This window comes from Dromiciops gliroides, chromosome 1 (assembly GCF_019393635.1).
Source record: "Dromiciops gliroides isolate mDroGli1 chromosome 1, mDroGli1.pri, whole genome shotgun sequence".
NCBI classification, from domain to species: domain Eukaryota; kingdom Metazoa; phylum Chordata; class Mammalia; order Microbiotheria; family Microbiotheriidae; genus Dromiciops; species Dromiciops gliroides.
The window spans coordinates 738,124,502-738,148,118 of NC_057861.1; the positions used below are offsets into that span (position 1 = coordinate 738,124,502).

The 23,617-nt window shown below is 38.7% G+C and overlaps 1 protein-coding gene across 2 annotated transcripts in view; it reads right to left on the minus strand.

The window, feature by feature from the left end:
* PTPRG (protein tyrosine phosphatase receptor type G) overlaps positions 1-23,617 on the minus strand; it is an 848,612-nt gene that overhangs the window by 641,469 nt on the left and 183,526 nt on the right. For both annotated transcript variants that reach the window (XM_044004271.1, XM_044004263.1), the window contains exon 2: positions 9,164-9,268. In XM_044004271.1, coding sequence (XP_043860206.1) covers positions 9,164-9,268 — 105 coding nt within the window. The remainder of the gene's footprint in view (positions 1-9,163; positions 9,269-23,617) is intronic.

Below are 23,617 nucleotides of genomic sequence, written 5' to 3' on the forward strand. Positions count from 1 at the left end.
TCACAGTCTCCAACAACATAGAGAGTGTGCTTTCTCTGTGACAAAGGTATATTATAGAAAAGAGAAAAGAAATCAAAGAAAACCCTGGATAGCCCAAGAAACACAGGCACTTCAGGGATCCTGGGAAAATGTGAATAAAGTTCTCTCTGGCCTATAATAGCTATCCTGCCTGCCTGTCTGTCTCAATTGTGTCCATCTTATTGGGTGGACACCCCTAGACAAGAGACTGGGACACCCAAAAGCAATCTAGTGCATCCCCCATCTAGCAGGAAGAAAACAAGGTTTAGGGAAGTGAAGAAATTTGGCCAAGGTTACAAAGCAAGTGAACAGCAAAGTGGTGGGGATCCCCACAAACCCCATGACTAGAACATACTCCTCTATCCTCCTGTCCCTTTGAGAATCCCTGCTCTCTTCCTGAGCTCAGCTCAAGTATCACCTCCTATAGTTAACGAGCATTTATTAAAACCTACTATGTGCCAGGTACTGCACTGAGCCCAGGGATAGAAAGAATGATATGAAACCTTTTTCTGGTTACCACAGCTGCTATTGCTTCTCTCTCTCTCTCTCTCTCTCTCTCTCTCTCTCTCTCTCTCTCTCTCTCTCACACACACACACACACACACACACACACACGTATGTGTATGCATGTACATATGTATTTATATACACACACTGAAATGTATACACATCATGTCCTAAACACCACCATGGTTTCCACCATTGTCAGCTCCTATGTAAGTCTACCACATGGTAAGCATTGATTAAAATGCTTCATTGACCACCTTTTTACCCCATGGACTAGTACAGTGCCAAGCACATAGTAGGCACTTAACATATCCTTATAAATTGTCTTTGTATCTCCATCACCTGACACACAGTAAACAGTCAAGAAATATTTTCTGATTGTCTGTCATTGTATCCCCAAAGTCTAAGTCAGAACCTAGCACACAGTAGGCTCTTCATAAACGCTTGTTAAATGAATGATTGACTGGCTTGATCACGGGTCATCTGACTCTAATCTTATAGTCTCTCTATTAAAGCCCATTGCTCTCCCGGGAGATCTTGAATCAATAAAGAGAAGAAAAAGTAAAGAAAGTGTTCAACCTTTGGATTCTACTTATAAAAATGAGATATTCCAATGAGAGCAAAGGTTAAAAGAAACTTCCATTCAGGGATTCCTATTAAGTAAGCCTGTCATTAAATTTCACTGTGACCCCAGTCTGCTTACTTATCCTTTGCCTTCTTTTCTACTTGGAGGAAAGCCATTATCTTGCTCTCCCCTAAGGGGCTGCTGGCTCTCAGACCTCTTCACACCTGCTGGCCCTGTCTATACCCAGCCCATTCCAGCTGCTTAGCAGTGGGAACATGTTAATTACCTCCTTAACAGCACTGCCCTTCCCCCTTCCATACAGCCCTCCATGGACTAAATATTTCCCTTGATAAATGGAATTTATAGTTGGTTTCTCTTGGCAGAGTCATACACACTATCCTGCTAAAGGATCCCTGCCCCCTACCTGAAAGCCACCCCCTAGACTCCCAAAAGACATATCTAAAATGAAGACACATTATAACAAGCATCCACTGAGCCAACTTCACCCCAGAAATGAAGAAGAGTTCATTCCCCATTTTCAAACCAGAGGCATTTCGTAAAGAATCAGTGCTGCCTCACTTTGGATGTCAAAACCTTTATACCTCAATGTTTCGATGGACTGATGACCTCCCAGAAACAGGTATTCCCTCCCTTCCAATAAAGGTGATCAAAGCCAACCTACACCATCTCATCTTGCACAACACCTTTCCTCCGCCTTCTGCCTTCACTCCTCTACAGGATCATCCAAAGACCCTCTAGACCTTCTTCTGAGTACTTTTCAAAACGATTAAGGTAAAGAAAACATAGTTTTAAAACAAATTATAGGGGGCACAATGCGCCGGTTCTGGATTCCGGAGGACCTGAGTTCAAATCTGGCTTCAGACATTTGACACTTACTAGCTGTGTGACCCTGGGCAAGTGACTTAAACCTCATTACCTTGAAAAAAACCAAACACAAAATTATAGCTTTTTCTCCAATTACATTATAGTCTTTTAAAGTAGTTTATCAGTAAAGAGAAGGGCCTTGAGGCAATGGAACAAAAAAAACAAACACTTAAGGTGTGATTGTGCAAAAGAAAGTGGGCAGTCTGAGAAAAGAACCAACCTTGTTGGGACACATCTATGATCTACTGACATTTCACCACAGATACTTACCAATCAGGCAGTGTCAGTAAACATTTATTAAGCAACTTTGATGTACCAAACACTATGCTAAGCACTGGACATACAAAAAAAGACACTGCTTCACAGTTGTGTCTCAGGCTGTCTTCCTTGACCAGGATCAGAAAATTCTCCAAAATAATCAATGGGTTATCCTAAAGATGATTACTAAAGGCACTTTAAGCTCTAAATTGAAAATTGTATGACTATATATGTGTGTATGTATATGTACATATAAGTATGTATATACATACTTATACAACTATATGTGTACACACACACACACATATATATATATATATATATATCACATAGACATAGACCTGTATATATACATATTTATACACACAGATAGTTTTCCAAAAGGCTTAGTTCCTCTGTGTGTGGAGACAGAGACAGAGATGTGCAGAGTATATGTGTATATAACACACACACACACACATAAAATTAGTAAATATGTAGATATGCATATCTGCATGCATGTCTATATAACAATCATAAAAAGATCATATATATGCAGACTGCAGAAACATGATATAAACACACAGCATATATGTATAAATACATGCAAACATACTTACAGATCCCAAAATATCAAAATGTATCACATGTCTGAATCAATAAAGAACTTAACTCTTACTGAGTCAATTTTTACTACGTGACTCAGTAAATACTTATGTTCTTTCTACCCCAACCAACATCAGGTCATTAATTTCAGTGTGGTTCAGTATTTCATAAAATTGCAAACCTCAATGCAATGAAAAAACATTCTCTTCAAAAACCTATGAAGTAAGGGATGGAACCGTAACCAGAGGGGGATATACAATGAAGCTTTTCATTTTTCCTTTGATCTTTCTTGCCTTGGAGCCTTGATAAATATCACATAGATCTCCAAACAGCTGTTTTTTAAGGAAAGCTCAATAGTGAGACCCCATGGCTAACATTCTCCATGTTTAAAATGCCCCATCTATAGCTCCAATTCTAATTGTGTTTGTTGGTGTATCACTTGCTATGCATGTAGCAAAGAGAACTATTTCATCTTCCTAATAGGCTTTTCCAAGGGTCACTGGGACCCTAAGGGGCATATTCAGCACCTCCTGATAAGCACATTAGAGTCCATTAACATTTGTAACACTTGTGCATACATCCTCTGGAGAATGGATGCCAAAAAACTCCAGAACCTACTGCAGAGAGTACAATGAAATTTAATGAAATGAAAATATTCTCAAAGGTATAGAAAATGAATTCCAGCAGGAAGAAAAAAATTCTAACAGTTCTCAGAATCACTGAAGAGACCTTGAGCATAGGGTAGCCAATGTTCTTTTAAAAAAAAATGTTAAGGCCTGATTACTGTGTGACCATGTTGTTTTTTTCCTTACCCTATACATTTATTTAATAAACAAACACGTAAGAGCCTACTATGTGTCAGGCATTGTACTAGGTGCTGGAGAGACAGATACATCACAGATTTTGAGCTTCAAACAAAATAATACCTACAAAGGAATAAGAAAATATATTAACATGATATTAAACAAAAAGTAAGACCAAATTTTGCTCTATATGAAAAAGCAAAAGGCCATACAGTAGATAGGTCATGGCACAAGGCAAGCAAAGGTATAAGATCACTTATTAGACTATTGATCATGCTTTCACTGAACAAGAGCCCCATTTTTTGCTATCAAGACCCCCAAACTTTAGGGCAAAGGCCTATAAAGGAATTCAGTTGGCAAATTATCAAGCAAGAATTCCTGGCCAGGAAAAAAAATACACTTTCCAAGTATGATGATGAAATTCATACTTATATGTTGCCATATATTTTAGTTCAAACGGCAAGAGCTAGATTTTTGGTGTGTGATCCCAATGGTCCTGAAAAGCTTTAGGCAAAAGAAATCCATATAAACTTAATTATGTTTTAAATATACTCAAGGTACTCTTTATTTAAGGGAGTTTACTAATTTATCTGCTAAATAAATCTGGACTTTCAAGACAGAATCTTACCAATTACTCCTTCAAGTTTATACTAACAACAGCATGCATAAAACGAAATTAGTATGACTGGACACCTAGGTGCACTAGTCCAGGCTTGAGCTTGTGCTCTCAGCACTCACAAATGATCTGGGGAAACAAAATATACACTCACACAAAGTGTAACTCAATTCAACAAACATTTACTAATTTATTATTTTATATATTTATTATAATTTGTTCTAATATTATAAATATATTTATTATTAATTTATTGGTTTGTTATTGATTTATTCATTATATTGTGTGCTGGGCATTGGGAATACAGGGACAAAAGCAAAACAATCCCTGCCCTCAAAGAGTTTAACTTCTAAATAACAACAGGTCAAAAATGTGAAAGATAACATAAGGCTGCTAATATATAATTAAGTGCCAGATGACTATGATAGGAAATGCTACTCACCCATCTTATGTAGGAATGTTTTCTAAGAGCACCTAAAATGAATAATAAGAGAGTCCACTCCTTTAGATATTATGCATGTCTGGTTAGACTGGACTCTCCACTTCGGAAGAAAGCAAGGAGAAATGTAGGTTAAAAATGTTCATAATGATTGATGAGTCCCAGAAGGGCACACACGAATACAAAAAGAATCCTTTGCCTACCTAAGGGTAGTTGTATATTTGGGAATGGAACTAAATAAAATCAATCAATCAACAAATCCCAATCACACCAATTACATCCCTCTCCTCCTTAGCTACATCTCTCTAACCAGACTCAAGATTTAGAACTGCATGGCTGTATTCAGATGGGACTTTTCCAAGCCTCCAATCATGTCTTGTAATATGAATCCCTAAAATGGCATAAGAGAGTGGTGGCTGAATATTATTATTCATTTGCTAGTTCAGTTTGTATACTATCAGAAAGGAGTGAGTCTCTAGGCTCTGTGTCTTTTTTTTCTTCTTCTTTTTTTTTGGGGGGGGGGCGGGACAATGAGGGTTAAATGACTTGCCCAGGGTCACACAGCTAGTAAGTGTCAAGTGTCTGAGGCTGGATTTGAACTCAGGTCCTCCTGAATCCAGGGCTGGTGCTTTATCCACTGCACCACCTAGCTGCCCCTGGCTCTATGCCTTGAAATCCAGAAACTAATGGGTGGAATGAGATCAGCGATTCCAAACTTCATAACCTCCCTTCATCCATGTACAGACAGAAATGATACCATTTCAGCTTAGCTTCCTAGATCAAGAAGGGAAGGGAGCTTTTTCTATAGCTATATCTATATGAAAATTCAAATCAAAGAATGAAAAAGGTTGGAAGGAAAGGAGGAGAAAATTTTGGAAGGACAAAGATTTTTATGGAGAATCATGACTTGAAAACAATGGAGATGGTTGAGATATAGTTGTGAAAGTCAGTTGCTAGGTCTATATACTCAGGGCATGAACTGGACCAAGCCCAGAAAGAAACTGTCAACCTCATTTATCTTCATCCAAAGCTCTGTAGCTTCAACCCCAAACCATCAGCCTCACAGTCTCAAAAAGTAGCTGGAGCTCCAAAGTGCTAAGCTCTGAGCTGGAATTCAAAGGGATCCCACTCACCCTTTGTGAAATGCAGGCTGATACATCAGCTTCCTCCTTGGATGCTTCCCCAAGGAGGCAAATTCTCTTTTGGAGTTTTGCATCAGAGCTCCATCAGCACTCTGCGATCATGTACCAGAAGCCACAGGCACCTGCTTTCATGCAAATTTTATTCTTTGGCAGTAAGCCCCAGGCTGGAGGGGCTTGCCTGTAACTCTGGGGGCTTTCTAAGCCAGAATCAAGGAATCACATCTAGGAGGAGAGGCTTCATCTTTTTTTATATAAGAAGTGGAAAAGGGAGATCTGAATCTGCCGGAGAGCTAGGAAAACCTTCCTTCTTTTCCTCTAATAGCACCCCTTCCCTTGTCCTTTCCCTGTAGGTTTTCACTCTCTCACACTCTGAGGATCCAACTTGTTCTGTGTATGATTCCCCTGGAGATTCCCTCTCCGGATGATGGGAGCACCTCAAGGGGGCCCATTATCCCTTCTAAGAACAAAGACAGGGCCCAAACCTGGATTCACTGAACTTCAGACAATACAACATGGAGGTTTTTTGCTCAGCTACAGGTAAACACACACACACACACACACACACGCACAATCTCTGACACCCGATTCACAGCAGTTATCATCTGCAATAAACACTTTTGATGTTGGTGGAATTAAACTACAAATTCTAGGTCCAAGATGCCATGATTCTACTACAATGATGGATGACGATGGCATCTAGCATTAATATGGCACAGGTTTTCAAAGCGTTTTATTTAATATCTCATTTGATGCTTCCAACAACCCCATGAGAGAGGGTCTATTTTTTACTGTCATTTTACAGATGAGGAAAGTGAAGCCATCAAAGTGACTTGCCCACAGTCATACAGTCCAGCAAAGAGAAGAGGAGAGATTTTCATTCAGGTCTTTATGACTCTTAAATTGAATACCCTATCCATTATACCATCTCACTATGCTTTATCCCTACCTATGTATCACAAATAGTTGTTGTGCCACATGAATGCAAACAATCAAACACGTGTCTGTGTGTTTCTTGGCAATATGAGGTGTTTGTATCCACTTACACATGTATGTTTATATATACATGCATATGCACACACATATAGAGACACATGTGTGTATCTATACATACATATAAAATCATAGGTACATCTATAAGAACAGACATGTACACGTGGCTAGTTTTGTATAAATATCCCCTGGACCTCAGTTTCCTCTGTAAAATGCGGGGATTAGAGCGGATAGACTCTAAGGTCCCTTTAAGTTCTGGATAAAAGTCAGTGCTTCCGTGATAAACATTTGCATCTGTCTGTCTTTCTTTTATGTGTGACCAGACTTGTGACCTCACTGAAACAAGGAGAATTCTTTTCACTGATGCAGATTGCAACTGCATCTTAGAGTCTTAATAGAGGTATCAGAGAGAAGAAAAAGTGAAATGGTTAATGAGGGTCAGGCAGAGAATGCCGAGATCAAATCCTGTCTCTGACATACATACATACATACATATTATGTTAGAACAATCCCCAAGTTCTTAAATGCTTCCTCTGTACTCGGCCCTGAGCTAAGAATGAAGCAATCCCTACTCATACGCACACCACTAACTAACTACAAACCTAGACAATGGTGCTAAAATACAAGGTAGTTTGGAAGGGAAGAAGTCACTAGCTGGTGTGAAAGGCTCCATGAAAGAAGACAATTATTGACCTGAATCTTAAAGGAAGAGAAGGGATCTATGATGTGGAGATAAGGAGGGGGTATATTTCAGGAATGTGGGACAGCCAATGCTTATATATGAATGTAGATCACATTTCCAAAAGAGCCAGAAAGTTTAGCGGCCAGAACCGGTCCAGAAGTCCTTCCTCTAGCAAACTCAGCAGGTGTGATGGATAAGCAAATCTTTTACTTATCTATAAATTACAGCTGAGTTGCCAGTATGTATTGGTGGACTGAGTTTCCACACTTTGGAGTCCCTTCAATCATGAAGTTACAAATCTGGAATAACTTTTTAAAAATTCTATTTCATTCCCCACATACACACCCCATTCGTTTCTCAATTTACTTCATTTATTAGAAATGGTGACAAAAAGACTTCTAATTAGATGCTACTAATCAGGAAAAACTGAAGAGCTGCTATCTATTCTTTGCAAACAAAACAGATTGGCTATTCTCCCTGTAAGAGCAGGAGATTTATCAATAGACAAAAGGATGCAAGAAGCCAATAGATAAGCTGTAATTAAAGATCAGACTCATACATTTTACACTGACATAAATCTCACAGAATTAGCAAGGGATAAATCCCCTTTCTTTCTTCCTTCCTTCCATTCTCCACCTAAGAGAAACACTGGGTTCTGGCTGGATCATTAAATATGGTCCTGCATGCACGTAACAGCATGTCATAATTTGCAGGTTTGCCTATAAGACTAATGGCCAGCAACTGAGCCATTTCATACAAGGCCTTTGAAATATGGAGTGACGAGGTAATTCCCAAAGTGCTTTGTCTTCCTTCTGCAATTTTCTCCCTTTAATTAACTATAATAAAATTCCCAGGTACATTTCTGGACAACAAAATGCCTTTAAGAATCACAATCTACCCATCACTTCTGATGTGCAAAACCACCATGGCCCAGAAATGTATTTCCTAACATCTTGTTTCCACCTTAAAAAATGCGTCTCCTTATTTTTTCCTAACATCATGTTATTTCCTGACATCTTGCTTTCACTTTAAAAATGCCTCTCTCTTAAAAATAATAAAAATACAAACATTTTAAACAAAGGGAAAGAAAAATTAAAGACCATCTATCTTTTATTCATGCATTCAGCATCTCGAAGCAAAAGTAAGAAAGAACATGTATAGTGCCAAGATGTACAGGGAAGAATTTATGCAATCAATATGATCTGATTTGAAAATAAAATTGGATCTCTTCTATTAGGGCATTAGAGAACATTCCACTGCCTGGTACTTCTGTATATTAAGTAGGCATTAAAAACTGAAGGTTGGGCATGCTTTCCACCACCCCCTTGCTCTAATTTTAAATTATGGCAAAGGAAAAGACTAAAATGAACACTCTTTTTATCCTCTGGAGAATTACAAGTTTAGGACAATCAATCATTATCCACCACAGTTTAAAGATAAATGCCAACTGGAAGAAGGAGGAAAAAGGCCTGCCTACAAAGAGTTGCAGAAGAAATCAATTACATAAAAAATGGTCCTTTTAAATCCTGTTTTATGAGAAGTATAAAGGGTTAATGAATATTCCTGGAATTGCATTCCAAGGAAATTTCTCTCCACCTTCAAAAGCATGCCCTATGAGATTTGTTTTGATTTAAACACATCATCACAGAACCAATCAGAGCACCTCGACTCACCCGAATACGCCCAGTAAGGGTCTCCGGATGCTTTCCGCCGGCGGATTTGCACTGAGCTGCCATGCCTGTTTTCGTGGAGAGTGCCAACATAGCCTTCTGTCAAAGCTGAAAAGAGAACAGAACAAAACCACACAGGGTTAATCATAACATAAAATAAAACAATAAATAATTAAATCTCTGCTTAGAATTTCTGAAAATTTCATGGTTTAGAGCTGATCATCTAGTCCCTACCTTCTTAAACTGTAGGTGGTGACCCCATATGGGGTTGGGTAATTGAATGTGAGAGTCACAGAAAATTTGGCAACAGTCAAAGGTTATGTATACCTATTTTATATACCTACATGCCCAAGGTCGCATAAACATTTCTTGGGGAAAAAGGGTCACAAGTGGAAAAAGCTTAAGATGCTCTGATCTAGTCCAATCGCACCCCTCATTTTACATTTGAGAAAACTAAGACTCAAAGAGGTGAAGTCACATGCCCAAGGTCACATTGGTAGTTTGTAGCAGAAATAGGATTTGAACCCAGGTTGGCTATTGGAATATCTGGACATAAGGACTCCTAGGGAAAAGAAGGGAAGGAGGGCAGGAGCCAAGGAAGAACTCGGGGTACCATGGGGGAAGATGTTTCCAATACAATATGGCAAGGTCAAGTCAGTGTTGGGGATGGGTCCTCTTCGGCCAAGAAGATGAGGGGCTCTTAGCTATCTATGGAAAAACTTGTAAGGCTAAAGACAAAGCACTGAGAGTTTGTTCTTGATAACATCTGCCCATCCTGTAAAGTGTATGTGATGCAAATGGTAGCTAGGTGGTGTTAGTGTAGAAAGTGAAAGATGTAGAATCAGAAGGATGGATCTCACTTTTAATCTCATCTGTGTAACTCTTAGCAAGACATTTACCCTCTCTCAACCTGAATTCCTTCAGCTATAAAATGGGGGCTTCATGGGGCTGTTCTATGAATCAAATGAGATGATCCATGCAAAGTGCTTTACAAACCTGAAAATACTGGACAAATGTTAGCTAATCCTGCAGGTTTATATTTGTTTCCTTTTGTTAGCAATGACCACAACATGTGTTTATCTGCATTTATTTTGTATATGTTTCTTTTGTATATACTGTTTCCCCCTCTAGTGAGCAAGCACCCTGAAGGCAGAGACTGGCTTTCATTTATTGTGTCCCCAGCACACAGCCCAAGCCCTGACTAACTGACTAATACTTTTGAATGCTTTTTTTTTTTTAAAGTGAGGCAATTGGGGTTAAGTGACTTGCTCAGGGTCACACAGCTAGTAAGTTTTAAGTGTCTGAGGCTGGATTTGAACTCAGGTACTCCTGACTCCAGGGCCAGTGCTCTATCCACTGCACCATCTAGCTGCCCCCTGACTAATACTTTTGAATAGCTCAATTCTTCAAAAATCTGGATGGGATTTTGTCTATGTGGGTATGCCAACTGGCAAACAAGACTATAGGCCCTCTATAATTTGGAAGATGTTGTCTTTGGGGTGCCGCCATTAATGCCTCTAAGAACTGATTCTTTTTTAAGCTATTCTGATCTGTTCTGCCTGGAATTTTCTTGCTCCATGAAAGTGGGGGTGGGAGCCAAAATTCCTAAAATCATAGAACCACAACTTTCTCTTTCAGGTGGATCCTTTTCCTACAAGCAGAGCAGACCATTTTACCTCCGGGTAAAGAATAAGAAAACTCAAGATTCCTGACTCGAGGAGGGAAATGCTGCTAAAAAACTTGGGGGGAAAAAAAACCTACTCAAAATGGATCAAATCAACCAAATGAAAGATAATTTTGCCCAATTTCCAAGGCTACCATCTGCATATTAAAACACTCAGAGTCCCCCATTCCCAACTTTACACATGCAAATTTCTTTTGTTGTTAGCTCACACCTGACTGCACTAGAGACAAGAAATACAAAAATCACAGGTGCCCCAACTCCAACTAGAAATGGTTTTTTCACTACCTCGAAAAATACACCACAGATGAATATGCTAATAATTTTAAAATGCACCCAAACAAAAACAAAATGTGCTTTCATGATCAAAGAAAATCCAGGCAAGGAACAGGATATTCAATATGAGAATGACAGAAAGAAAACACACACACACACACAATACACATCTTAGCATCTCATGACCAGAATTACTCATTAATATTATCAGCACACACTCCTAGACCTAGAGCTAGAAAAGACCTTAGCCAGCTTCTCACCAAACACCCTCAATTGACAGATGAGAAAACTGAGATCTGGATAACAAGGCAAATAAGTCACCCAAGGCTACAGAGATGGTGTCAGTGGCAAATCCTCTGACAAAATAGTAACTTTTTCCACATGACACACTGGTCGACCATGCCAAAAATTGCATCTCCTTAATGACAAAAGACCAGACCCTGAAACACTCAAAGAAAGCAAATGCATGGATTGTAATTCTGCTCACAATAAAATTCCAACAAAATTTGTTTTTGGTTTTAGGTCATGGGATCAAAGATAGAGAGCTAAGGGGGTGGGGGGATATCTCAGAGAATTGCATCAGAAGAAGAATTTCAACACAGGTCCTCTGACTCATTCTACTATAGTGCTATAAAGTTCTTCTCTAAACAAAAATGTTTTATGTTGGCAAAGTTCTGGACCTGGGTGTTAGGAAAGACATCACTGGGGCGGCTACATGGTGCAGTGGATAGAGCACCGGCCCTAAAGTCAGGAATACCTGAGTTCAAATCTGGCTTCAGACACATAACAGTTACTAGCTGTGTGATCCTGGGCAAGTCACTTAACCCCAATTGACTCACTAAAAAAAAACAAAACAAAAGGAAAGACATCAATTCTGTGACCATAGTGAAGTCACATAACCACTCTGAGGTTCCACTTACACATTTTAAAATAGGAATAATACCTAGAATATATACTACACAAAATTGATGGGAAAATCCAATATGACATGATGCATTAAAAAGTGCTTTGCAAATTTAAAAATGTTATAAAAATTCCAAGGATTATTAGGTTCTTTGGACACAGAAGGCAGTTAATGCTTATCAGTAGCAGCATCAAAATCTACCAGCTGATCTTTACTCCACAGTGTGGAATTCAATAATTGGGAAAATTAAACATATGTCTAATAGCAAACATGTTTATTTATTCTCCAGTAGTCATAGTACAACTCCAATTGGCTCTTTTTTAGAAGCTTAATGGAGAAACAGGGGAAACCCTAGGTTCTTGAAGGCAATATCAATAAAGCAGAAGCTCTAGCAAGTCCCACCAAGCTGATATGACTTAAAGGGCTATTAGTCTGGCCTCTCATGACTAGATGAGACAATGTGGTACAGGAGAAAGAGTGTTTGACCTTCAACCAGAAGACCTGGGCTCAAATCTCATCTCTAATACTCCCTTGATTTCAGGAAAGTCACTTCCCTTCCCAAATCTATATAATTATGGGGTTGGGCTCTATAGACGCTGAGGTCCCCCCCAATCCTAGAGCCCTCATCTTATAATCACTAGGGTAGCTACAGGTTAATTACAGTTTTTAGTTACAACAACTCTTAGAGATTAAGTTGTAGAAAAAGTCCTGATCTTTTACTGTTGACAGAACACACAACTCCTAATAACAAAATCATAGATTCTTGATATATCATGCAAGGGTAATGTGGACATATCTACCAAACTTATTAGCAAGTTTCTCATCCTGGAGATGCCTCCTTCCTGTGGTCTTCTGTCCTGATTGGTGAGTCCTTGGCCAAGATTACCATTTCACCAGGCTCTCAACTATGTTCACTTCACTCTCAGCTCCCATTTTCATTCTCTGACCTTTTCTATTTCCTTGACAGAAGACCCCCTTCCACTTCCCTTCAATCATGTTGAGTCCTTAGAAGGTAGGGAAAGTTTTCTTTGTATTTGAACCCTTCTTACCACAATGCTTGCTTGACCCATAGTAAGTTCTTAATAAATGCTTCATATATTTGGTCAAGTTTCAACCAATTATCGCAGAATTCTAGATCTAAATGAATCCTTATAAAATAGCTAAGTTTAATCTCCCCTCCTCAAAGCTAGTGTCTTCCTTTAAAAAAAAAATTATAGTTATTTCATATATAGCTACATAAGCTTATGTTCTCTCCCCTGACAGAATATAAACTCCTTGTAGGCAAAGACTGTTTCACTTTTGATTTTGTATCCTTAGTATTTAGCATAGTGCCAGGCACATCAGAGGTACCCAATCGATGCTTGTTGATTGACTGATGGAAGTTAGATTCAGTCCAAACTTCATACCTATACAAATTTGGGGGGAATCTGTATTTGTTCAATTCAATATTTTGGTTGTCTCTTCCACCACATGTCTTGTGAAAATGTAATAAACATGGAGTCAGTGTCTAGCACTAATAAAAATGTTCCAGAGAATGGATATAAGCACAGACATATGGATCAATTTTACTGGAAATTTCCCTCTAGCTTGGCATTTTATCCTTCTGACAAATGTGAACAGGGAAGGAAGGCACTAACCTTATTTTGCAAATAATCTGAGGATGGCTAAGTTATCCTCCAGCTCTAAAAGCTATAATCCTCTCTAGCCTCAGCAGCTGTATATGACAAATGAATCCATGTGAAAATAATCAGGAATGCTGAATCTTTGAAGGTATAAATAAGTCACCAGGAAGTCTATAGATTTTACATAGAATGTGGTAAGGTATATCAACTTTGCCTTGGCAATGGTGGCAGAGTTTTTATACTCAGGTCTATTTTTTACCAACAGGTACTAGAGTCTCTTCTTCCTTCTCAACCCTCTGCTTCATTCAGTCACCAGGAACACAGAATTTCTAAATTATGTAACAACAGAAAATAACCCCAATTTTTTGTGCCTTACAGATGGTTCTGGATAGAGATGATATAACTGGAATGACTAACCAGGACACTTCAAACTGGGCTGAGAATTTACATTGTATAATCCATCACTGGAACCACAAATAGGTTTCAATTTCAGGATTACAGCTAGTGTCCATACTACATTGAAGAAACAAAAAAAGTTAAATGGAAATAAAAACATTTTACAATGAAAGAACAAACCGTCCCTTAATATCTTATTGGCAGAGAGCAAAGATTCAAATAAAAATAATCTGTGGGCTCTAAGCAAAGCAACAGACTCAGCACCCTAAATTTAATCAATTTTAAAACTCTCAAACAGTTGGAGAATAGCAGCACAGCAATTCCATGGGATGGCCATGAATCATGCTATTGATTTTCAATATCTTCTGTGCAGAAAATTAAATTATGCAAATGCTTGCCTTTACGGATCCTTACCGTAATGCAAGACTACAGACCTGCTTATGTCAGCAACTTAATTATAACATTTAAAATGGTGCATGCTAACAAATATATGTAGCCTGACTCCCCCCAATAGGCAGTCCATATAAATCTGACTATGGTTATTATATGAATAATAAGAGAATGGCAAGCGTATTATACATGGATATAATTCCACAGAGGAGGAGGTCTGGTAAAATGCCTGCCATGGTTTATGAAGCTGAAGGGGTTTGTCAGCAGAAAGCTCAGGCTGGGATTCTCATGCATTACTGCACTACATGGATTTGGAGTACAAAGATATTACAGTGTCACATAGAAAGAATACCAGCATCTGACAGTGCCTCTTATCTTCACTAGAAGGAGTTGCCTTTTTTTTATTTTATTCTGACCATAAGAGACAGTAACACTATAGTAGAAAGATCTTATTTCATTTTTCCATTCTTCTGATTTTTTTTTTTGGTGAGGCAATTGGGGTTAAGTGACTTGCCCAGGGTCACACAGCTAGTAAGTGTTAAGTGTCTGAGACCATATTTGAACTCAGGTCCTCCTGACTCCAGAGCCAGTGCTCTATCCACTGTGCCACCTAGCCGCCCCTCCATTCTTCTTAAAACTTAACCAACACCAATATTCTAATAGGCAAAAAAGTGGATTGTGTATGAAATTATGAACTGCAGTAATAGAAATACATACAAATATTTTGCAAGGCCTGAATAGCACAGTTATAAATTTTCTTCCAGTGAAAAGAAAGCTCCTTGAGGCCAAGAACTGTTCACTCTCTAATAAACTGCCTTAGACATGTTAAATGCTTGGTAAATGTTCTTAGACTGATTTAAGTGGAATGAATTTTTTTTTAAATGGGTGCTCAGACCTGAAAAAGAGTATGTGAGCACCTTAGCATCTTTCAATGTCTTCAGACAAATTTAAGGTCAGCCTAAGATCAAAAAATGAAAGGAAGAAATAGCCAATCGTCCTGGTACATCCCATTGAGCTGAGAATATGAGGCTGAGCTAGATGAGAAGCTGATAATCCCAGAGGAAAATTAATATTCATGAAGTCTAAAACCTTTCCAAAGCTATATTTCACATCTTCTACTTCCAGCCTAGAGCAAAAAAGATGTAGATATTTTCAACCAAAAACTGTCCAGCATTCTCTGCCAAACCCTTCCGTTTGTGTACTGGGGGGGAGACAGGGGATGCTAAGAGGGAGGTACTCTGCAGGAGATCACTCCAATATGGATATGGAATTTCTCAGAACTTCTGTGTACCTGTGTATGTGGGAATGTGTTTGTGTGTACTGCTTTAGGTCTTTATATGTGGGTGCCTGTGTCTGACTCTACCCCCAGAGGGCATTCAGTCTATCTCTTTTTTACTAGTGTACTTTCAGTCTGTAATTCAGTGTAGGGATCAAAGCCATCTGAAAGACAATGCCAATCTTCATGCCATGCTTTGTTTAAGAGATGCTCAAAATCCTCATGAAAAGACAGTTAAGGCAGATGTGCTCCACAGCTGCTTCTAAATCCCTGTCTTAACATATGTGAATACATCCGTAGCATATAATGTGTGTGTCTGTCCCTAGTATAACATATGTGTGTCTACACATGTTATAGAGGGAATTTAGAAGCAGCTGTGAGGTACCTCTCCCTACACTGTATTTCCACACTGGTGCGGAGAAATCCTTACAAAGGGCATCACACTCACATTTGAACACACTTAAAGAATAGATTGTCAACACTCTCTTTCAAGATGCTTTACCATTTTTATGTTAATTCACAGAATGAAAGTAAACCAAAGAAAAAGAAAGAAATCTCAAAAGGCTTCTAACACACTGATGGACTAGAAGTACCAGGGGTGGGGTTAATAGCTGTTATTTTACTGAGCTGGCTATTATAGATGTGTTTCATCTGTTTCTGACTAGCAGTTTTCTTTCCAAAATGTGCACACTTCAACCTGCACTTTAAGAGACCCAATCACGTGCTCTGCCAGTTTTTGCAAATGGACCTATATACTTAAGGGAGGCAAAGCAGAAGGCCAAGACACAGAATGGTATCTAACAGAAGAATACTCGATTTTATCTGGACAGTGACAAATTGGAATGTAGCCAGAGGTGGGCGAACAGGATGGGAATGGGACGAGGTATCCACAACTCTTCTCTCATATAGGCTGTATCTCCATTCACAAAGCCAACACCCTGGCTCTAAAACTCTTCACTTCTCTTTGTAATAGACTCCTAGATGAACTCTTTGTCTATAGAAGGATAGATCACAAAGCATAATTAGACACTCCCCAATGGGGCAGCTATGTGACCCAGTGCACTGGCCTGGGAACCAGGAATATTCATCTTTTTGAGTTCAAATCCTGCCTCAGACACTTACTAGCTGTATGACCCTGGGCAAGTCACTTAACTGTTTGCCTCAGTTTTCTCACCTGTAAAATGAGCTGGAGGAGGAAATGGCAAACCACTCCAGTATCTTTGCCAAGAAAATCCCAAATAAGGTCAAGAAGAGTCAGAAAGGATGGAACAATAGTCACTCCCCTAAAGGTAGAGAAACCTATAGGCTGCCCTAGAAATCTGTAGGCTAGCTAGATGAATTGTTAATTTAGGCAATGAAATAGCTGCAGGGTATCTGAAGATAAAATGAGAGAGAAGGCTTAACAGTAGACACAGCACACCACCTCTACAAGGCACAAAACCTATTGCTCCCTGGCCTAGCACAACCAGCTGCTGTCCAGACCCAGATAGATATAGATGTTGCCATATAAGCCTGGATTAAAAGAGGTGAGGAAGCTAGAAAAGAGTAGACAGGGAGACACATAATAATTCTTATCAAGAGTATTTAAGAGCTTGTAATAAGGAATAAGAATCAAACTTACTGGGGCAGCTAGGTGGCATAGTGGATGAAGCACCAGCCCTGGATTCAGGAGGACCTGAGTTCATATCCAGCCTCAGACACTTGACACTTACTAGCTGTGTGACCCTGGGCAAGTCACTTAACCCTCATCGTCCCACAAAAAAAAAAATCAAATTTACTTGGTTTGTTCTCAGAGGGTAAACCTCAAAGTAATGGAAAAAGGGACACAGATGGGGAGAGGAGGACTTGGTGGCAGAAAAAGTTGCCTAGCAATTAGAGTTAAGTCACAAGAGAATCTGCTACCTTTGGAGTGACTGGGGTCCCCATCACTAGAGGAGCTGCAAGACCCCCAGTTAAGAATGAAGAAAAGCAGATTGCCATTCAGATGCCAAATAAACCAAATGTCACCTCAGATCCCCTCCAGGAGAGAAAGTCAGTGATTCTGAGAAACCCAGGAAAAACATTAGGAAAATCTGAAGGAGTACATTCGGAAAGACTTCAGTTATCAAAGCATTTTTTTTTTAATGAAACAAGTTTATAGACCTTGGGTTAAAACTGTCTGCTCTAAGACATTATATTTAATAGAAGTCCACTGAAACCTTGCTAGGTACATGATTTCCTGCTCTAAAACCATCATTCAACAAGCATGCATTAGGCACTTCTTATGTTCTACGGATGGCGTTATGCTCTTGCAATATAAACAAAAAGAATGAAGCACAGGGGCGTAGCTAGGTGGCGCAGTGGATAAAGCACTGGCCTTGGATTCAGGAGGACCTGAGTTCAAATCCAGCCTCAGACACTTGACACTTAACTAGCTGTGTGACCCTGGGCAAGTCACTTAACCCTCATTGCCCTTCAAAAAGAAAAAAGAAAAAGAATGAAATAGTTCCTACTCTCAAGGAGAATGTGATCTAATGTGGAAGCTCAAGTTCATATGCAGAATAACTCTAAGACTTAGCACAGTGTCTGTTGGAACACAGTTGGCATTTAATAAATGCTAACTGGCTTACTGACACAGAAACACACATGTATGTACATGCATATATACACATATATATATATAAATACACATATATGTGTACATCTATACATGTGTGTATATCTATGCGTATACATATAATACTTGTTCAGTTGTTTCAGTCATGTCCAGTTCTCTATAACCCCATTTAGGGTTCTCTTGGCAGAGAAACTGCAGTGGTTTGCTATTTCCTTCTCTAGCTCATTTTACAGATGAAGAAACTGAGGCCAGCAGGGCCAAGTGACTTGCCCAGGGTCACACAGCTAGTGTCTGAGGCTGGATTTGAACTGAGACAGATAAGTCTTCCTGACTCCAGGCTCAGCACTCTATCCACGGAGCCACCTAGCTGTCCATTGATTCTGCTTAGAGAAACTAATTTTTGTGCCAGTGTGTAACTTCTTAAAGATGGTTTTAAATACAATACATTAAAATAATTAATGACTTCCCATTCCTTAAACATAAAGAATCCAGATTTCCAGAATGGCCAGTGGGTAGTTCAAAAAGCTCTTGCTATATCTTACAACTACCTGTACAACAAATAATTAAAAGATGCTGCATGGTCACTGAAATCTCCAGGCAGCATAATTTTCTCTCAATTCTAAAGACCACTCACTGAACAAGATTAAATCCCACACAAGAGTCCAAAAAGAATAAATCTTTATCATTTCTACAATAGGGAAAACTATCACATTACACTTAGAATCAATTAGCATTCCGACTGGCTTTCCATTCCCTTTATATCCCTTCCATTAATTAGAGTAAAATATACTGGTGAGTCTTCCAAAAAAGTAGAATCTAATATGTCTTCGTTAATAACCATTTTACTACACACAAAAAAATCCCTTCATTGTCTGTGATATTAAGCCAACCTCAAATACAATAAATGACAATAGCACTGACTGCATTTTTAAGTCATGTTTAAATATTCTTTAGAATCAGAAAAAGTGAACCCAATGATAAAAAAAATCAGGTGACGAATGAAGCCCAATGAATTAAAACTTTCCACTGTTGTTGTTCCTTAAGGAACTTTTTAACGCTTATAGATTATTCAGCCCCAAAAGACATAGTTCATAAGAACCTGACACTCACAAGAGGAAATGAAACCTAAGGAGATTTTGCTAGAGCAAGTTAATTCAGTTATAGCCCAGGTACTTAACTATCTCCTAAATGAATCGAGAATCATCGTAAATGAGAATAATCCCACAAAGATCAGCCAGACCAACTCCATTTGTTTTTAATTGGGAAGCACTAAAGGCGATGGGGGAAAGACAAGTATTTCTCTATCGTTAACTTTGTCTTATATTAAACTAGAGTGGAAAGTTAAGGCATTCCAGTGGAGAAAATAAGCACTTCAAAAGAAGTCAGAGAAAAATAGACAGAGAAAACAGATTTATAATGGGACCCATCATACTTTTGTGATGAAGATGGAGGAAAAATAAAAGTGTTCGATCGATCCATTCCTCTGTTCTCTTAGAGAACTTTTTTTTTTTTAAAGAACTAAGCTATTTGTTTCAAATACTTTATCGACACCTGACAAAACTCATCTGACAAATATTTCAGGCAAACCAATCCCATTTTAAAAGTGTAAAACTCTGAAAAACAGGCTACAAGACCATAAGACCCTATGTTATACCCAAATAATTTGAAGTCTTGCCAAAGAGAGGGATTCAATTCAAGAAGCAATTTAAAAGGACTTACTTTGTGTTGAACACTGTGCTAGGCACTGGGTATGCAAAGATAATAGAAAAAGAAGTTTAGCCTAGAATTCTTAGATAGGAGCAATAATTTCTCTAAAATACACACCTTTAACTTTTTTTTTACTATGAAATTTAATCAGATTCTAGGAAGGCATCATGATACAGTGGAAAATCCAATGGGTTCAACAAGACCTGGGTTCAAATCTAGCTACTGATACTGTGTGTGACCCTGCAAATCACTTGTGATTTTCCCAAGGCCATACAGGTAGTAGCATCAGAGATGAGAACTGAACCCAAGCTCTCTTACTCCACAATGACTCTTGCCACTGTGTCAATCAATGTCCCTCCTCAAAAGCAGGCCATTAATTGATGCTTACTGAATAGAACTGAATTGAAAGCAACACCTGCCTGTGGCTAGGAAGGACCAGATTTGAAAGATGTCACTTACCATCATAGGCATCTGCTGTGATCTCACCTGAGGTTCAAAGTGTTTGCTCCTTACATACTAACGGGATTGGTTACCCAGATAATTATCTCCTTCTGCAAATCAGGTATCACAAAACAGCGGCTACATTAAGTAATTTCAGTTTTAGGCATAACTCTAAAACATAGCAAGAAGGAAAAGGCTTTTTTTTTCTTTTTAAACACTTATGGAAGTAATGATTCCTAAAAGATAGCAGTGTCTAGCTCTTAATAATCATTTGTGAATTAAGTTTTTGAACAAACAAAACCAATGGAACTAACACCCATCAAACTGGCAAAATTGATAAAAAAGAAAAATGAAAATGTTGGAAGGACTATATAAAAAACAAACTGATTAATGATCTGTTGGTGGAGATGTAAATTCATCCAGAAATTCTGGAAAGGAATTAGGAACTATGCTCTCCAAAGGCACTGATATGCATACCCTTTTTGCCTAGAGATACCCCTATGCCTATTCCCCAAAGTGATTAAATAAAGAAAAGGTTTCTGGGACAGCTAGGTGGCACAGTGGATAAAGCACCAGCCTTGGATTTGGGAGGACCTGAGTTCAAATCCAGCCTCAGACATTTGACACTTACTGTGTGACCCTGGGGGCAAGTCACTTAACCCTTATTGCCCCGCCCACACACATCCCCCCAAAAAAAGAAAAAAAAGAAAAAGGATTCTTATGTACGAAAATGTTTGTTTTACTTTTTACTGTCAAAGAACTAGAAATTGAGGGCACCCATCCGTTGAGGAGTGACTGAAAAATTTGTAGTATTTGAATTAATGAAATATGTGTTACACCAAAGGAAATGATGAAAGAGATGCTCTCAGAGACACCTGGAAAGATTGTATGAATTAATCTAAAGTGAAGTAAGCAGAATCAGAAAAAGGATTTATGTAATAACAAAAATATTGTAAAACATTAAGAACTCTGCTCAATCCAATGACTCCAAAGGCCTGATGAATGAATCAGGTTAACCAACTCTTGACTGAGAAGTATTGGACTCAAGGTATAGAGAAAACATAGACATGGCCAGTGGTGGGAATGAGTTTTGTTTCCCTATGCACATTAGTTACAAAGTTTTTGGTTTTTGTCTGTTTTTCCTAACCAGACAGAGGAAGGTGGGAATTTTTTTAAAAAGTAAGTTTTTGTTTCTTGAGAAAAATAATTAAAAACAGGAATTGATGTCAGACTGATTTCAGTTCCTTTTTGCAGAGTTACTAGACTGGGAGACCAAGAAGATACCAAACTCATAGCATATGTCAGCAAGCCAGGTAACAAAGTCTCTCTGGATTTCCTTGTGGAGAAGATGGAGAAATATGGACTAGAAGACAGTAGAGTGGGTCAGACTTTTAAGTATTTGAACAATTGAAGCACAAGAATAGTGATGAAAAAATCATAGTCAACCTTAAGATGAGTCTCTAGTGTCCCAGACATCCATCTTTGACCATATTCTGTTTGACATTTTTATGGAAGGATGGAGGGGGTCATACATATAAAACTGACAGATGACATAAAGCTGGTAAAGGATAATTAACACCCTGGGTGACAGAGCTAGAGTTCAAAAAGATATGGACAAGCTCAAACAGCAGCCAATCTAATAAGAGGAATGAAGTGGGGAAAATGGAAAGTACTAAACATGGGTTCAAAGTTCACTTGTAGAACTATGGAATGAGAAAGGCTTGCCTAAACAATAACTCTTGTGAGAAAGACCTGGTATACCATCAGTGTGATGGGAATCAGAATAATGGGTTAGCATAGAAGATTTATTTGGTGTTGGGTTCCATTTACAGAAATAAATTGACCAGAATGAGGACAGTCGAATAAGTCAACCTATATAAAACACTTTGTCAAATTTAAAGCACTATGTAGGTTGTCCTAAAAGCCTTAGTGAAGTTTTAAGGTATTAAAGCTTATTATTATTAAGTTGATTAGTGTCTTGTATTCTACCTTAACCAAACCACACATAGTATTTTAGTTTGAATGCTGGTGTCTCATTTTAAGAAAGTATTGATAAGCTGGAGATTGTCCAGAAGACTGACCAAAAAGGTGACATGATAATAGGCTAAGAAAATTGGACATATATGGTCTGGAGAAGAGAAACTAATGGGTCATGAGAGAGAATCTCAAGTCACCAAAGGGCTGTAAATCAGAAGCATTAGACTTGTTCTGTCAGATCCTAGAGAGGAAAATTCAGAGCAATGGGTAGAGGTTGGGAAAGGCAGACTGTCTTAATGCAACAAAAACGGCTGTCTGAAATTGGAATGCCCTCACTCTGCAAACTAACCATCACTGGTGAACCTAAAGTACACATCAAAAAGTCAACAAGCATTTATTTAGCTCTTTTTAGATGCCAGGAACTATGCTCAGCTCTGGGAATACAAAAACAAGAGGAGGGTCATCACTGCCCTAAAGTAGCTTAAATTCTAATAGAAGAAGAGTACACATTAAAGGAAGCTGAAAGGGGAAGAGGGAAAGAAAAGGTATCTATTCAGGGGCAAGTCCAGAGAGTTTGGAATAAAAATCAGAGAGGAATGAAGACATGGCTATTCTGAGTAACTTAAAATGGAGGTTCTGGGAGAAACGAGCCAATTAGAGGAAGGGCCCACAATGGCGGAATTTACTTCCAATGGGAAGAGTCCTGGGATGATGTGAACATTCAGGGTGAAAAGGCTTCTATGGCATGACAGAAAAAATCCAGACAATCAGGAATGGCGACCAGAGAGCAGAAGATGAATACTAAATCAATGATGATCAAATGTGAGTTAGTCAAGATGACTTTGAAGGCTCGGGATGCTAATTCCATTATGGAGTCCTGAATGTACTGCCAAAACCTCATTCTCAATTTATCCAAAAGCCTGAAGCTCCTCTTAAATTTTCAGTTTGCAGATGATAGGTACCACCATTCTGCTAATCACCCAGGATCAAAACGTTAGTTACCCTTGAATCTTCCCTCTCCCAATTGTGAGAAAATAATTACTAATAAAAAATACCTTGGGGAGACCAAGATCAGTTTTAGCCTTTTCTCTCTCCCCCACCCCCCACTTCAAAGAGGTCAATTCTAAGAAGGAAGTTTTAATTCTGGGCAGGGTATACAATAGAAATGAAGATAGACTCTTTGTGTCTAGT